Raw genomic sequence first — 19,016 nt, 5'->3', positions numbered from 1 at the left:
TTGGATGCTGGATGCCTGATGCTGGATACTGTATAGATAGATAGATGGAAGCCATGGAGGCTGCTGGGCGGACAAATGGGGTTCGGGGGAGGACTCCCGACTGCCTGACGGCCATTTACTTGAGTGTCTGGGCGCAAAACAGAGGCAACGATGGCAACAGCAACGTCAACGGTCTTAGAACGCCTTTCGAAGGAGAACTACACTTGAAAACAGCATTAAATAACTAAAAAAGTGATACAAATTCAAATCAATTCTCTTTAAATTGTAACAAAGTAAAAAGTATAACCTTTAATTCAATATCATTCAGTTTAGGTTAAATATCTTATACTTTGTTTTAAACAGACCCACTTCATTGCACAATATTTAAAATTATTGATCTCTTCAAAGACTTTTTATCACATTCATATTCATGACTTCATTGTTTTCAGTGCACGTAGTTTCTGAGCCAGATCCGCGTAATATTTTGCATTTCGTGCCGGAGCAGAACCAAACGGCTGCTGGTCGCGACTCGGCGCGAGATGAATCCTATTTACAAGGCACAATTCTGACTGACTGCACACACACTCAGGGTCCTCTGCATTAGGCGGGGGTGAAGTGAAGTGGAGAGTGGGGAGGGGGGAGGCGGTAGGCAGCTTGTCAAAGTCAGTAAAATTTTAGTCGCTTTGAACGACAGACGTAACTGCAGCCCAAGTACAAGAAAAACCAAAGTGGAGGAGGTCGGGGGAACTGGGAAAAAATGTGAACTGAAAGGTAGTGGCAAAGTGTTTTTGCTGTTTTCCTCTGTAAGTGTAGTGGCATGACCCCCTCATTGCCGCACCCCCCTTTTCATTCGCTCAAGGAAAATATTTTCTAGTACGCCTTGGAGGTAATTCGGGTTGTTAAGCTGCCTTTGCCAGAAAGCAAGATCTAATTGATTAAAATGTGCACAATAAAAAAGGCAGGCATTACAGAGAAAATAACAAGGTTTGCTCTAACTCTTTTTATCACATTAAGCAGCCAAGAAATGAATACTTAAAATAAATTTAACATACTATGATACATAAATCAAATAAACTAAGAATACATATTGCTCTTACATTTCTGTTTTCCGTCTATTTTATAATATTAATTATACATTTCTGCCAATCGATAAAAAAATAACATAAAATTCCTAATTGATTGGCAAGTGTCTGCATTGAGTATATATAATCTGTTTCAGCCGAGCATAATTCACATTGGATACAGAAATATTACCGATGAAAATGATTTGCATCGACAACTTTTGCCAAATCATGCATTAATGGGATTTATCCCTATTATAACCAAGTAGAGCTAAACACTCCGAGCTTCCAGCCGTCCATTCCCGACGTCGCACAATTTTTTTCGCTCCAGTAAATTTCATTTTGCGACACAAAAAAATGTATATTTATATGCGAGAGTTCGGGCTGCGACTATGAGTCTGGGATGGAACTTCAACTCCTCGTATCCCAGGACACTTTGGAGCGAGCTCCTCCGTCTCAATGGAGGAAGGAAGAAGGGGGCATGCAGCCTTATGCTTTCGCATATTTTATGCGGTGGTAAGTGTGTGTGTGTGTGTGTGTGTGTGCTTGTGTCTGTGTATCTCAGTCTTTGTTGTTTCATTTATTCGGTTGACTGGCATGACCTCAGCTAGGCGACTCCTTTTCCACCTTGTGCAAAGCGACCCCTTTTCCCATTCCCAATTTCGTCCCCTTTCCACGACGACAACAACAACAACAATAACAACAACAACAATTGCTAAGTAGGAGCTGCTGCAAGCGGCGCCGCCATCGTCGTTTTTGAAAATTTCATCCTGCGACTCCTTAGCAATTGTTGGTCTTCTCATTTTACCCTTTTTAAGAGGACATTATGCTTCCAGTCAGAAGTTTGTCTTGCACAGCGGGAAACTCCATTTAATCGCATTGAAAATGTGCATTAAAACGAAAATTATTGCAGGGCAAAATGAGGTTCTATTTTTTGTGGTCTAATTGAATAATGTGCTGGGTAAAACTCCACGAAATGGAAATTTCAAAATCAGATTGCTTATTAGTAAAAGTGGGTTTTGAAAAGTTAAAAAAATTTTTAAGGTTACATCAATTAATGGATAATATTAATATACAGTAAGCCAATTTATGTTTTTTGGGGGAAAGGCAGAACAATTTCTTTTAACAATCTTTAACCTATATAAATAATATAAGTGAAAAATAATTATTCCTTTTTAAATGGGAGTACTCAAAGGATACCCAATTCTCTCACGCAGTTATTTGGTCTCATATTATTCTTTCAACTTAACGAGAGTGTTAAACCTATCGGTCTCGAAATCTATTGTATATGCATTGTTGTTACTGATTCTGCCTCTACAACTCCTACTGTTTTTTCTTATTTTCTGCTCCTGGTTCTCTGCATCTGCCTCTCGGCTCGTTCTATTGTCACATTTTGTAACAATGGCAGCCGTGCGCGCGAATCGGACTCAGAAAAAGGAGCCGAGTAAACGACTGCAGGAGCAACATCATCATCATCATCATCATCACCATCGTCGTCATGATCATCAACAGGAGCAATACCAACAACAACAAGCATGGGAAGGAGGAGGAGAGATGGTGGTCCAAATTGAGGTTGAGGAGTACTTGCCTCTGCTTTGGAGTATGAACTGTTGATGGTGTTATGGCGATATGTCGCCGACTACGGACTCGACATCCTCTGCACTCCCTGCCCCCCCGCCCCCGTCAACCTCCATTAGTCGTACGCGTTTATAAGTAGAAGCATAAAAAAATGTTTGTGCACAGAAGGATGGAAAAACAATGCTGTGGCAGGACAGGATGAGAACGAGACATGGCTTACTATATACATGCACAAGAAAAAATACCCAGACAATAGTACTCTAACAATACTGAAGATAGATCCAGTCGGTGATAATTTGTATTATTATTAAATAACAAAACAGATTTATTCCAAAATTTTGTTATTATAAGGTCATAAAATGAAGCTAGGTTACATTTATCCATAAGCTAACCAACTGAAAGTGTTTTTCTCTGTGCATTCTAGGACACAGTGACAAAAGTGCGAGTTGGTTTGCATCGGGCTGGCCGGCTCCTCGTGGAGCGGATAAAAATGAAATAAAAATCGATAAGTAGAGGCACGTTTGAATGCCCACCACCCTGCTCACGTATTATTGGGATGGCGATGGGGATGAGGATGGGGATGTGGATGGTGGGCAGACGATGAGTCCGCTAGATGCCTTGTGTGTGTGTGTATACTGTGTGTATTGTTTGGCAAATTCTTGGAAACGTGCTACTCCCCAGTAGCTCCTCCTGTTGTTTCGCTCCTCTTTGGAAGTTATATTTTGTGTATATTTCTATGTCTGCCTGTCTTCTTCTTTTGAGCTCACCCTATTCTGTGCAATTAGATGTCATTTAATGCTTGATAATTCCCTTAATGACAGGAACAACAACATTTTCTCAACAGCAATTTAAATTGCGTCTAGCCAAGAGCAAAGGTCAAGTTTTGTTTTATTTCTCCTGTCTTTTGTGTCTCTGTTTAAGCAGCCATTATACAATGAATAATATATACGATGCAATTTTAAATTCAGTGCAAAAAATGTCTCTTTAACAGTTTTTAGGGAAACCATTTAACGTGTTTCCGTTTTATTATAATCCCTACAAATTTATCATAAATAAATAATGGTTTTAAATTTATTTGAGTTTAAGACCTGTCAAATTAGTTGGCAAAACATCGTTCGGCGAACTAATTCAATAAAAGTGTACAGAAGTCAATGAGAGACAATAAAAAAGCTGTGAAATTTAATTGATGGCGATGCTTCAAGTGACTGCCAAGGCTTCAATTAGTTAAATGGAGTTGTTATCGCCCAAACAGATCCACAATTCAACCCACAAAAGTAGTCTAACAATTAGGGATAATGCAGTCAGCATTAAATATTTATAAATCAACACAAAAAGTGATAAAAGCCGAGTGACAGAACAAATCGATAATGGTGTCCACATATCGATTAGACGACGTCGGGTTCAATTGGGCCATGAAGCTATCTCTGATTGACGGCGGATCATGGGTTATAAGCCAAGGTAACTGTTATCCACCAAACCAGTTTCATTATGGTGAAAAACATTGTGAATTAATGGTTCCTCTAGTGAACAGGTTTTCCCCGGTAAATTATCCGCCGAAATCATTAACACATCTTGTGGAATTGTTGGCATTGCCACCACCGTTTTGTGTGGTTGCGCCTCGGTTTGGCATTTGCTGCGGTTGAAACCACAGCTCGAATGTCAGGACATGCTCGGCTCGTCAAATCAAAGGCAAACCGCAGCTTATAAGCGGTATGTGGGCTTGTGTGTGGTGCTTGGTGTTTGAGGGGTCGGAAATGGTTATGGCCAATTGAAAATGCATTATTCAGGTCTCAAATGAACAATTCCGTCAACCGTTCCGCCACCGTAAAACCAAATCGCATTGCTTAGACAGTGTTTCTCGTGTTCTGGCCCCATCTCACATGTCACCCACTTTGTTGTGGCCCAAATAAAGGCAATCCGGGCAATCTCGACCGTCTTAGCTACAGCCAGAGTCATAGCCACGGCAACAAAGCCGACACACGCACCCCCAGGCGACGGCAAATGTATCTAATGGATACCAGGCCAAAACCAGACAGCTGCAGGCAGCCACTTATCCCAGTACAGTGGGTGCTTATTAAAAAAGAATCTATGCAATTCCACTTTGTTAAATATTTCTACAGTAATCAACCGTCAACAAAAATTTATTGAATTTACTTTTATTTGGTTTGTATTTCCACAGAACTTTTAAAATAATTTGTCACAGTTTGTAACAAATTATTTTGAATCACCTTTTGAGAGTGTTAATCCGAATGGGACCCATTTGATTGATGTTTATTTCCCTTCCACAACCTTCACCTTCCGTTCCAATTATCGTGCGCCCACTGTGAACAAGAGTATCTAATGGTTACCTATTGGCCGGGCCTTAAGGCAAAGGGCCGCCGAAAAGGCAAAGAAAAGGTGCCACCACAATCCAGTGGCGGATACAGGGGGGGGGCGATAGGGGCGATCGCCCCCCCTCAGCTTCTGAAAAAAGGTGCTTCACTTGAATGCGTCCGACTCCTCAGAAAACGCGTGAACCGAGTGAACTGGTGTGAACTTCGGAAACCTGCGTGTTACAGCGTGTCGCCAGTCCTTCCTTGCCCTACTTCTATCCCTCCTCCTAAGACTAACTGGCCTAGCATTGCTACATACGCATTCCGAAATCAGTATTGACATCGAGAGAGTTATAGAAAAGTTTTTAAAAAGAGGGAAAAGAAAAATGGAATTCGCAATTTAGATTAAAATTAATTAATTTATTTGTACAGTGTGTTTTGAATAAAACTGCGTATAATTTTTGATTATTTGCCACCTGCTACTTGCATTATTTAAAAAAAATTTTGATCGCCCCCCCCCAGGCAGATACCTGTATCCGCCCCTGCCACAATCTCTATTTCCGTATCTGTATCGGTATTTTTCCTCTCGTGAGTGTTTGTGTGGGAGACAAGTACATCAAAATGTGTTTAGGTGTGTGAGTGAGTGCCCACCAGCGAAGAAGAAACAAAAAAATTTTGTATCTATATCCTATTTGTTGGGGGGTTAAACGAGGGGGACGACGATGGGTTTTATAGGGTCACACGAGCGCGCATTTCTTCACAAATTGACGTTGTTGTTGTTGTTTTTCCTGCTGCTGTTGCTTGATGGCTATGTAAGTGTAAGCGTGTGTATCTGTGTGTTTTGTTATATTGACGTATCTGAGCCTCAAGACGTGCGCTTTACACTTCTGCGCCCCAAAAGCCCCCAACAATAACAACAGCTACATACAGACAAAAAAAAACATCTCGAATTAATATGCGCAGGTCAAATTAATATTTACGTTTTCAATATCACTTTGATGTGGGAATAATATTAAATTGAGATGGAGGTACGTTAAAGGTAATTAAATTTTTCTGTGGTAATTGTTATTGTTTTAAATGTTATGAAATTCAATCATCGCTTTTAACAAGGAAATCAATATCGTGGTCTCTTGTCCGAAATGATACGTAGAAATCATATGATTTTTTTAGGTGCAGCAGGAGGAGGCCAAACATCATTTGCACGCGTGCTCTTTCCGCTCTTTCCGCTTGAGAAAAGAGAGAAAGGGGGGCTTTATGGTGGTGAAGGGGGCGGGGTTGTGGCCCAGAAGGCATCTTCGAGATACTCACTAAATATTTGCGGATAAATGGTGAAAATTTTGACTGCTTTTGTAATAAACTTGGTAGCGATTTACGCCTTTGTTGTTTTTGGCCCATTAAATGCCAGAAGATTGTTTTGTTGTGTGTGTGCGTGAGCAGTTAATTCCCTTTTACTCTCCCACACTTCACTACCGTTTTACGGTTTGTTTTGCTTTTTGACTTTCACTGAACTTCACTTCACTTCGATTCACTTTTGGCCAGGGTGTTTATTAATTTGCATTTGGCATGGTGTGACACACAGAAGTAACGGTAACGGCGGCAGGACAACAAGGACTACGACCACGGTTTAAGGCCACATTCATCGCGAGCCCGGCAAGTACGTGAGACTAGAAGCCCGACTCATTGCACTCGACATTTTTATATCCCGATGCGAATACGATATCCTGGCATTTGCTCTCCTTCGTTTCGCTGCTCTTCGCGTCCTCCGCCGCCTTGTTGCTGTTGTTGTTTCGCGCGCGAAGCCAAGAATGAGAATGAGAAAGAGAACGAGAGTCTCCGACTCGAGACCGAAAAAACAACAGAGCGCGGTGGTCACACTGGAAAAATACCATAATAACCAGGCGGGTGAGAGAATGGAGAGCGGAAAAGTGGGAGCCTGAGAGAGTGTAGAAAAATCGAAACTTGGAGAGGGAAGAAATAGTGGCAGGAAGAGAAGTGGGGGCGCTGGGTCATCTGCAAGACGTGTGTGGTGCACCAAACACGTAAAATCACTTAGGCATCCCAGAAACAGAAGGTCCCCGTAAGGGACACAAAACGAGCGGGAAAAGATAGCGACACAAAGCTAAAGGAAACTATAAAGGACCAAAGACGGCGTTGCCAGATGCAAGAGGCTGCGTTTGCTCTTAATGATAACAGGTGGTAGCACTGTTTGAATGATAAGGATAAAAATAAAAACAAAAAGAAATTAATTAAGGCTAGATAAATGCAAAGGTTCTCTAAGCTCAATAAAAATAAATAAAAAAAAAAACTAGACAGACTAAAAACAACAAATATAGTATTTTTTATATATTAAAAAGCAACTACACAATTTTTTATATTCTTTTCCACAATAAAGGTATGTAAAGCTTGTAATTCGTCCATATTGGGTTAAGTCGAAACCAATAATTTAGAAACCCCCTGGAGTTTCAATTTCCTTGCTTTCCCTTCCTCTTTTATAAATTTCCAAAAGTTCAACAGCATTAAATGCGCCACCTGGTGGTTATTTTTGGTGCTATTCGTTATGAGCCGCAATCATCAAACAAAAACGGTTAACCGACAAAAAAATAAAGAAATAAAAACTACTTAAACTCTCTCCGCCTCTCAAGCACGTGAGACCTAAAAGAGAGCCTTTGATTGGGGCTCTCTCACGCGCAGCCACCACCAAAACAATAACAACAAATAACGGTAACGACAGGGAGCACATCAAAAAGCAACCCTCAAATTTGTGTACAGCAATAACAAAAACAAGCGGCGCTCTGCTCGTGAATCAAAATATGGATATGGATTATAATGCGAGAGTAAAAATGGGGCACAAAACATACACACGCACCCACAGAGAAACCCTCGGATATAATCGACAAAAAGGATGAAATATTACACGTTTCTCTTTCCGAAAGTTTTGTTTTTTTCCGTATACTTCGGAAAAAGGTTTATGGGCAATTTTACAGTTGCCGACAGCAATTTGCATTCACAAGCACACAGACAAAGGCGAATCAATTTGCAGAAACCTGTTACAAAAGGCCAAAAAGAAGGAGAAGATGGCTGGCCATAAACATGTCTAGCCATCTCACTCCCACGCAATCGAGTACACACACATTTGAGTGGCATTCAATCACAACAAAATTAACATGCATGTGTTGGTTCTTTGTGGTCAAAACTCTCACGCACTGGATAAACCAGATAAACTATCTCAATAAAGTCAATAAAACGCCGGCGTGAAATAGCAAAAAGGTTCCCACAAACACACCAACACTAACGCACACACTGACACACCTTGGTTTTTCATCGATGAAATTTCAGCTTGTTTTTGTTGCTATCAATGATGGTGCAGAAAGCTTTAATGACTATGCAAAATCTTAAAAGTCCTAACTCACTAAAAGTTTAAAAAAAAATATGTGCATACATATGTATATATTTGAAATTGAAAGCAATTTTCCTCGCAAAAATGTTTGCTTTAATATCAAATTTTGAATATAACAATATTGCCACGTTTTAATTATGAGTTTAATTTAAATTAATGAATAAAATCTTTGTGAAAAACCACTAAACTGATCAAACAATCCTTCTTTTTGACAATGGTCGGGTCAGAAATATTAAACTTTTTTTGTTGTGTTTGATTTGCAATCGATACGCAATTTTTTTTTAAACTCTGATTGAAGCATATTTGTGTTTCCTACGAGTGCCAGGAAAACAGTAGACCAACAAGGATATGATCCAGTCACAATAGCAAAATGTTGTTGGTTCTTGCCAATAATCCAAATCACCCTCTCCGCATTCAAACGGATTAAACTAGCCCAGCCAGAGAAGAAGCATTACCCAGGTGCCGGAATCATTTTTCGGTTTGTTATTTTTGCATATCTATCCGGCAACAGAAATGTAATTGAGTTAATAACGGACGAGCGGAATGCCCCGGAATCGGTAGACCACACTCTCTTTTTTTGTTTGTTGCATTTCGCTCTGGCTTTCGGCAACAGTTTTGCATTCATTTGCCAAAATATTTTTAGCTGGCTGCCTTTTGCAAAGTTTTGCAAAATATTTTGGCCTGGAAGGGGAAAATTGCAATGGTTATTGAATTGAAATGGTTAAAGCAGGCGTAGAATCGATTTTCCATAACTAGATAATTTGACAGATGAAAATATATATATTTATTTTTTGGTTGTCTACCCCCTAATATTATTAAACAGACAAATACGCCGTTTTGTATTCCTTTCATTATAATTTATGATGTGCACGAATGGCTGCACAGATAAAGGTATATATTATTTTGCTATGTATCACAACAACATTTTGACAAATCATTTACTATTAAAGTGATCAGGAATTATTTTTACCACTGTTAAAACGCATTCCAAAATTTTCCAGATAGCTTTTGCCTATTGTTAACTCATTTATGTACCTGAAATGAAAACAAACAAAAAAGAAATTTATATTAGCACTATGATCAGGCACAATAAACTTGTATTGTCATTAACATGATGATAACTAAATTGATGCTGACGTTGGAGCTAGATATTTTTATCATAATTAATTCATTAGGTTGATACAACCAAAAATCAAAAGAAAACCCGCTTTCTTTAACCACAAGTTTTACATTTTAATAGCCCTTATATACAAAATGATTTGAGTTTTCTTAAAAGACATGCCGAACCCTTGTTAAATGCACAATTAACGACGCTAAAGCAGCACTGAAATCACGATTGAGATTCGTGCTGATTTGCCTGCCTCAATTGTGAACCGAAATGGCTGTGAAATTGAGATTTCCTACTTAAGCGCAATTAAAATTAACTTCAAATGAAATCGTTAAAATTGACGGGCATTAGGGGAATGGACGCGCGAACGGGAGCGATTCTGTTGACCGGCAACTCCGCCCCGGAATCGTAATGGAAGCCAAGGGGTCCGCTCTCTCGGACCCGAGATCCCACATCACAGATTTCAGAGCCCAGATCCCAGAACCCAACCCAAGCCAGACAGCATCATCATTGCCCTCCGTTCCGACAAGCCGACAATCCACCCTACTTCTTCGACTGGGCGGCGTTGAATGCGCCGCAATCAATTTGTCGACTAATTGACATACATCAGACCAGTGAAGTGTGCTTAAAGCGCAATGAGAAATTATATTTTCAGCCCGGCATCGTTCATTTCCTCTCATCAGGCCCCCCGCCGGTTCCTTTGGCTGTATTTTCAACTTCGGTTGGGCTAAGACTGGCTAAGAAGTGCAGGGAAAATGAAATCAAAACGCAAGCACACTCCATTAAAGAGGGCAGCAAAGGAGAGGTAGAGATGTGCAGAGGTCATGGAGCAGAGCAAATCAAAAGTTAACTGCAAACTACCCATAAATCATGTTCATAATTTCCCCATTACGTTCTATGGGAAAAACAGTTCAATTGGGTGAACTTCACAGGCTATTACATGAGAAATCGGCTTATGAAGTGTTCGGAAATTATGAAAAGATTACTTCACGTACTTTTAAAACTTTAAAATAACATGGGTATTCCATGTCGTGAGTTTCAATAAGTTCCTAATGTTAAGAATACCATTAAGCATTAAGTATTTTACGTAATCATTAACCCTATTGGACACGTATAGGAGTGCTGATCTCCAAAAGGTGCTTTTTAATGAAGTTCTCCTGTGTTGTGATGTCTCCAAATCAAATGAGTGGGAGCTATTAATAGCGCTTGACAGTTGATGTACTAATTTTTCAGTGAGCCGTACATCCCATCGCCATTCGGATTCGGATTCCGATTCCGATTCCCACTTCCACTTGGCCACCTCGTCCCCAGGCAATCGCCTTTGAATTCCCCGAGCTGTCTGATTGTCACTCAACATATGGCGGGGATAATTAGTTTGCCTTCAGAGGCGGCTCCCCGAGCATCCGACTTTGCGATGTCTCTCTTTCCGATTCTATCTGGGCATCTGTATCTGTATCTCAACCTCTATCTGTAGCTGTTGCTGTAGCTGTATCTGCATCTCTCTCCATCGCTCCAGCAGCTATCTTCGAGATGTGGGCACAATTGCATTTTGTTTCACATTTCCACAATCGCAGCGCTCGTCTGCAGCTGTCTACATTAATTAATTCCTTTGAATGCATACACAAAAGCATACAAACGCACCCACAATCCGACTACTATCTATCTGTGCATTGCTGTCTCTTTCAATGGCGGTATCCCCGTCTCTTTCGGCACGGCACCGACATCGAGTCTGGTTTGTGTGTACATATGTAAGTACTTCGGTCCGTTTCGTTGTTTATTCGTTTTATGTTGTGTAATATATCAAATTGGAGTAGAGATGATGGCGAGCGATGTGAGATGCATTTAATAAATATGCAGATGCACAAATACGAACGAAAAACAACAGGCGCATATTTCTGAGAGGTGGGCCGAGGATTATTTCATTGACATTCAGGCAGGCGAGCATTGCGCTCTCGATTCCCATTTCTACACTCCCCTCCCCTTCCCTCCCCTCTCCACCCCTCCATTCCACCTCCACCCAATCCGATTTGCCTGCCCCACTGGATATTATCTGGCAGCTCTTTAAATTGACATGACGTTTGTGGGTTTTCATATTTCGTGAGGTGTGCCAGATCAATTCTGACAACTTTAGCGATAGCTAAACGCAGTCTTAATCGAAGCGAATGCTGTTAAACTATATTTTTAATTCATTTGTTATAATAAACAACAAGAACTAAATCATTATAATTTAGTATGTTGGCAGTTTTATTATTTTCAATTAATGCTAGCACCTCTTTCTCGTAAACTTCAAAACAATTCTCGCTGTGCAGCAATATCGTTTAATACATTCGCCGCAATTAGGATTCCGCTTGCATCTTTGGTTTGCTTTTAATGCTGATTTATTTATGCTCAGTTACGTGTGTCTTAGCCACACAGGGCCCTTCAAAGCATCATTATACACGTAGACTGATGAAGTGGCTGGCTGGGTGCGACTAGAAGCTGGATGGATCAGACAGGTGAGAGCGAGCGGTGCGGAAACAGGGGCCCAAACAGGAATCGGATCCCCCTCCGATGGTTTCGCGTTTCATCTTCGAGCACCTGCCGTGCAATAACCCGACACTCGAGACCGAATCTGAAACATATTTTCCGTTTCACACTCTCGGGGGCTCACCTCACCTCACCTTTGCCTTTAGCTTTATGCGGTGTGATTATATACCCGCCTCATACTTCCCCGCTTTCTGCCCCAAAAACTCCTGTTTTGATTATGCTGATTGCAACAAATGTTATGGCCATTTTCGTTTCGTGGCTTGCCTGCTGCTTCATTTTAAGCTTCGCCTTCGTCGTTTGGGCTTAAACATTTGTTTGCACTTGACATTAGCAAAGTCATAACACAAATTTCCTGCCATGCACACCAACAACAAAACCAACAACAACAACAGCAAAAACCATTATAATAAAGGCAAAAAGAATACATTGAAGCGGCTTCAACAAATTGCTGTTCCAGCACTTGTCATCAGTGTTGTCGTTTCAGATAATTTGAATACGTAACATTAGAAAATGCTTTTTAATTACACCAAAAATTAAAGCTGGTTGCAGTGCATTATATAATATAAAAAATCTCAAATTTCTTTTCCTTACACTTAACTGCGTTACAAAAGAAAGTTGGTCAGCATATTTATTTATTTATTTTAACAGTTAAATATAATTAGCTGTTATTATTTTTATCTTCGAGCTATTTCCTTTGCTTTACTTCATAATAGCATTATTATTCCAAGTAAGTTGTTGACCAAAATGCCATAATTTTTATAGACTATTAGCATTTAACCAACTCTTCGCACATTTATTTGCCGATCTAGCTATTTTATGGCTCAGGAATTCCGGCAACACCACTTGCCGCAATCTAAAGCACTTCAGACCGTTTTCCAGCGAGAGGAGGCAGGTGAAGTATACGGGGTGTTCAGACATCCACAACAAAACGGTAAAATTGTCATTTACAAAAGCCAACGCGTGCACAGGTAAAGCCGGCGAGTAAGGCTCGTAAAAAAAATACAAGAGCAGAAAAAAAAAAGATGAGAGGCAGGGCAGGGGCCACAATAAATAAAACAACCTACGGCTACCAAATGCTCGTCGCACGTGAAAGTCAACGAACTGGAACACCCCTCCTGGAGCACCGAGCACCGAGTAACCCCCTTTGGAACCCATCCCCCCCACAATACCTGACCGCTGACTGTTGACGCTCACTGTCTGCCAACTCTTGGCAGTCACCGCAATACAACGGAGGCAGAACACAACACAACACCAAACAAAAAAAAAGGGTCTAAATTGCATGAACAACAGGTCCGGTCCAGCGAGAAACGGTAATACCCATGACCATTGATCCCATCCACTTCAGATTCAGAACTCACGCTCCACACACGGCCGTTAATTCGTTATTGTCGCACAATTTGCCCAGATATCCTAAGAGAATCCCAAATTGTATCCCGGAAGGCCAGTCAATACGGGCATAATCAACTTGAGATACTTTGGCTTGCAAAAGATCAAATGTCCGTCTAGGGGAGCGTGTAATTCGGGCAATTGAATTCGTGTTTCCCAGCTTTTTATGGCCCTCCAGCAAACAAATGTTAAAAAAAATATTGCTTTGGGGTGCATAACAAAAAAAAAAAGGTTGAAAACGATACAATCTGCGATCTGGAAATTCAATTTCCAAAGCCAACAGAACATTTGGGAAAGTTAAATTTATTTTATGGAATTCGGTCGAACCATTGCGAAGTTAAAATTTATGGAGATTTATTAATTTTGTTTCTATTATTTAGCTTGCGAACGCAATTTTCTTATTTTCTGCTTTTAATATAGATTATAAACAACAATCACCAAATAACTACCAAAAATGTTTATTATTATGACTTTTATAATATATTTCACTGACTATTTATGGCTTAGACAAAACTTTATTGATTTGTCATAATTCATAATCATTGAATTTTTATGTTAATTTTGAATAATATACGAAGAATTTGGAAACCCCTTGATGGTTTGCTTTAAAGAAATAAATTCCCAATCCAGTGAAATGCCTTGAGGGGCTTTTCAAAAATCTATTTGAAAACCAGGGCAACCCGTCACCCCCTTTTATCTTAACCCCCCGATTATGTTCATTCCACTAGAGCAAAAAGAAAAGGAATTTAACGGACAATTTTATTTTGATTTCGTTACTCGATTCTTTTGGCCAGATTGGCCCAGCCCAGCGACGTGTACGTTTTATGGCCAATACGTGTTCCGCCCAACAATGAGCAATGACCGGCTTTTTGTTCCGCCCATGTTTCGGATAGGACTCCGGTAATTTTTTGCTACTTCTTCGACCTGACACTGTCTATTTAATAATAGAAAATGGACAGCAAACGGAAACTTTTGCGGGGAAGGGGCTCGAATCAGACAGCCCTTTCAGCAATCATTCTCACAATTGACGTATTCGAATATTCACAGCGCGACATCAAAGGCCATTCCGATGGGCGATCATAAGGTTTTAGAGGGTGGTGTTTCCGGGAGTTAAGGGTTTCTGATGTCTGTTGGCTAAAAGCCATGCTTAGAGCACATCGAGCCGTGTAATTAGATTGTCACACTGAAGTGGCCGCCGTCCTCAGCCGATGTCATTTCATTTTGGCCAAAGCTATTATTCCCGCTCGACTGAACCACTCTTTTTTGTTGAACCCTTTCAAAGGGTTATATATATAATCTAAACCAAATGTTTATTTCCATAACGATTTAAAGATTTCCATATCATTTTGGCTAGTAAAATAGAGGATTGTTTAAGTTGTAGTTTTTTAAAAACTATTCAAACAAGAGATGTTAGATCTAGATACATTTATCTAGAACAAACTCACTCAACATATAGAAAAGGGTATATTGACTTCGACTTGTCTGTACATTTCACTGTTTTGCTTATTTTCTGTCTGTTTGATTTCCCACACAGCTCGGCAACAGAAACGTTTTGTTTACGTACCCATTTCACGAACAAACCGCACGGGAAAAAAGGGTTCCATTGGGTCGCGTGCCTCGAGTTATATTTTGTTTCAGTAATTCGAGCCACCGCGGGAGTGTCATATGCCTGGCCATTGAGTGTAGGGAATAATCGCCGCACGGTTATTAATTAAATGTGCTCTCGAAATAAATGCAAATAATTTGAATTCTCTTCGCTGGCAAACACAACAGCCGCAGACAGCACAGCACAGCAGGTGGACACACAAAGGATGAGCTGGGGGAGTGGAGGTGCTGCCAAAGGACCAGGTCCATTCATTTACGGCATGCACACACACTCGTGTGTGTGCGTATCTGTGGTCTGACAAGGAGTAATTGCAAAATGCAAAATGACAAACGCACAAAGATACTCGGTAATATGCAATTGCGTATCTCAAACCCACCTGCATAAATAAAACAAGGCCTATAGGCTACAGATGATTCATGTTCCAAGAACACGCGCAGTTCGGTTGCCAATTAGTTATCCTCTTTCTTTAAAACACTCTTTAATTATGCTTATTTCCACGGAGTTTGGTAAAAATTTAAACCTAAATAAACCTTAAATAACTAGATCTTTCTTGGTCCAAGCCTCTTACTCTTGAAGTTTCTGAATTTTATTATTCAATTTAAACTCCTTTCCTTGCTGTCCTTTTATTGCTGCAAGGCGAACCACAAATCGTCAAACATATTGCTTACCCAATCCCATAAAACATCCTGCCTGTCTCAGGAAATCTCGCCTTATCTTCCTAACGGTCCAAGAAAACGTTAAATATGAAATGTCGAGACGACAAATGAAAACCAGAAAGGATATGAAAATACATCCTAGACGATAACATCAAAGTGTGGCAGACAAGAGGCGATGGAGAAAGCCAAAACAAACAAAAAAGTGAAGAAAACTCAAAGTTGTCAATTATTCTAGGATGCCGAAGGCATTTGCCATTTGAAATGATATAAGACTTGGGGTTGCTGAGAATGCTGTGTTCTTAATTGGGCAGGCAGATATAAAAGCTTATTGCAAACCATCTTCTTTTAAGTTAAACAACTAGTCAGGCATAATTGCCATACAGGTTTTTGGCAATAAAAAATAAAAATATTTCCTTGTGTGAATATATCAAATAATCGTTTGGCTAAGAATCCAATTCATGTACATATTTTTACCCATTAATTTATCTTTCTGGCATTAAAAACATCAATGTAAACTCGGCCACTATACATTTATAATTCTGCTAAGCATTTTGTTTATTTATGCTGTTGTGTGGGTCAAACGCAAAGCTTTTTGCACAAATTGCTTCGGCCCAAGCGATTTCGGGGCACGAAAAAAAAAGCGAAAAAAGGCCGCCACGATTCCGTGGCAATTAGGGCGTGGTCGATGCGTCGCTGTTGAAACTGTGCCAATACTAACAAAAGCACCTCCAAGAACCAAGAAGAAGGCGCAAAGTGAGGAGGGGGCGAATAGTTGCACTCGCAGCTGTTTACAAAATGTGTTTGCTTTAGCATAATATTTAGATATTTTGCGGGCAAGTGTAAGAATTGATGGCAAACAATGCGCGGATGGGCAGAAAAAAAAACCCAAAAAGTCAACAAAATGCAAAAAATGTTAATTGTTTGTTTGCACACACGATCGACTAGGTGTGTATCCGAAATTGGTTGGCCATTGTCCAGAATTTGTGGCCAAACATCAAAAAGACAGGGGGGAATCAATTGTAGCGGTTTGGGTAATCAGTTTACCGCCCTTGTCGAGTGCCAATTAGGACCGGAAAATCTAATCCGATTATCAGCAGGGGCTCGAGTGTCTGACAGACATATAGCAGAGCTGGATTTACTGAGAAGACTTCAATTAAATGCCCTTTAAGAGCACTTTGATTTTCCATTACAAATGCAGTTTTTGCTTTTACAACAGTGAACCTCTTTTAAAAGCTCTAGAGTCAAGTTTTGCAGAACGCAAATTTGGTAAGCTTTACCTTTTAAATATAGTTTTTATTTAGTAAGCAAACAGGGAGTCACAAGACATTAGTTTTACCGAAATTCGTTCGCTTTAATTACTACCCAACCAGCATTAAACACCTTATAAATGAGCCAATTCAAATCAAAAAGAAAAAATGCTTAGCCAAGCGTCTAAATATGGTTCACACATTTAAATTGCACTCGAAAATGTAGGCAGATGAGGGCTATTAATTGCAAATACCCTTGTCAATGGGTCAGGTCAAGTGTGGGTGGCAGAAATCAGAGAAACAGAAGTGAGAAATGCTGACAGCCACGCAAATTGTTGTAGTTGGCCTATTAAAAGTCAGCACAAAATAAAAACAGCGAAAGATGGGAAACGAAAATAAAAACAATTTACAATTTTATTATTTTTAAATTCGACGAATTTTGTGTGCTTGCCGAAAATATATTTCGATATCGGTCCAATCATGCATGCTGCAATAAAGAGATGCAACAAAAATTGGTTGATATTTCCTTGTCCAAACGGCCGCGTATACAAATCTGATTTATTTATTTTTCCCCATATATAATTGTTGCCAACGCCTAATGTGCGTATATTTAGGCATTGAGTTTGTGTGCTAATTGACCGACCCAGCTCTTATAACAATTCGGATTTATATTGTCTGGGGTTCATTGCCACGACATGCCAAATAATCATTTATTTTGCACCGACTCAGCTCGTAGCAATCAAAGTGCCAAATTATATTAGCCATAAAACCCGAGACGCACAAGCAGGAGAACGTTTTGACTTTATTACCGACACTCAAAATAAATTATTATTATTTTACTGGTTACTATACGTTATAAAACTAAACTTTACCAAAGATTATTTAGCCAAGTGATATCTTGGAATCCAGAAATTAAGTATTAATGTTTTTGTTTTAGCAACATTTTCATTAAAATATTTTCCAGTGCAAAACTGCTTTGGTTGCTGGCCTATATATATTAGGCTAATTATTTTTTTTAGCCCACAAATGTCAAAGCGGAAAGCCAACAACAGCAAAAACATCCCAAACAGTTAATATTATAACGTTGTAGCCAAAGCAATTTCTCAAAGCCCTCTACCTTAGTCTTTTTACCCTGAATTTTCGCCTTGTCGGTCTCCTTCTTTTGGTAACACAAGTGCGGTCAAAATAATAGCATTGTATTTAAAAGCAGATGTAAATTTAAATTTCTTTTAATTGATAAACGGCTTGAAACTCCTAAAAATACTTATTTGTATTCCAAAACAATTTAAAACTTTACATATTACTAACATATATTATTATTAGTTATATACAATTGTACATCAGTGTTAGGAGGACCCGATTTATTTCGTAGCTCTTCAAATGCCATAAATATGAAAGTGGCACCTTTAGAGCCATTATTGTGACCACAGCTGTATACACATTCATTTTATGGCCATTTGTGGCTGGCTGTTCTTTTGACTGTCTGTTGGTGGGTCCAACCGGGTGGTTCTGCTCCGTTGACCGGTACAGTACAGTGGCCAAAAGGGGGCGTGGAAACGGGGAGGGGATTTGTTCGGTTCGCCCAGTTGGTTGCGCTTTGATTGCTTTGTGTCGTTCTCTGGGGCCAAATGGCTGAACAGAACTGTGCTGAGTTCAGTCCAGTTGAGTTGAGTGACTGCCAGACCGCCAGAGTCCCCAAGTTATAACCTCCTCCCTTTTCGCAGAGTGTGTGCATTACGTAGGAAATTAGTTTTAATCCACTTCCTCTACTCCCGTGTCTTGGCCATGTTTTTATGAAGCCATTTTATGTGGCCGTCGTCCCTTAAAAATTGCTTCATAAATAAATAAGAAGACATCAAGGACTTTCGGCCAAGGATACTCTTAGCTTCTTCGTCAATTAGTCCGTCACGTTCAGGTTGTACATCATTTGAAAATCTCTTTCTTGACTTGACGCCATCGTCTTGCCATAATTACTTGGGTTTATGGACGCAAGTATGGGCCCTCATTTTATCCCAATTAAATGTTAAGTAACCCCAAAAGGTCGTTAAACTTGAGGTAGAGATAATTTGCCTCCGAAATCATTAGCAACTTGGGTTCTACTACTATGGTCAACAACTTGTTACCATCTACCATGGGCACATCCAGAAATATCCAGCTACC

At 39.9% G+C, this 19,016-nt stretch overlaps 1 protein-coding gene across 1 annotated transcript in view; it reads right to left on the bottom strand.

Annotated features, from left to right (window-relative positions):
* Nucleotides 1-19,016, bottom strand: part of LOC108088390 — a 33,853-nt gene extending 14,837 nt beyond the window's left edge. The window contains exons 1-2 of the mRNA XM_017186139.2: nt 18,987-19,016; nt 9,298-9,362 (exon numbers count right to left, since the gene is read on the bottom strand). Of these exons, the coding sequence (XP_017041628.1) occupies nt 9,298-9,362; nt 18,987-18,997 (76 nt within the window). The 5' untranslated portion in view covers nt 18,998-19,016. The remainder of the gene's footprint in view (nt 1-9,297; nt 9,363-18,986) is intronic.

This window comes from Drosophila ficusphila, unplaced genomic scaffold, assembly GCF_018152265.1.
Source record: "Drosophila ficusphila isolate 14025-0441.05 unplaced genomic scaffold, ASM1815226v1 contig_791, whole genome shotgun sequence".
NCBI lineage: Eukaryota > Metazoa > Arthropoda > Insecta > Diptera > Drosophilidae > Drosophila > Drosophila ficusphila.
This window is presented reverse-complemented; position numbering and strand designations above follow the sequence as displayed.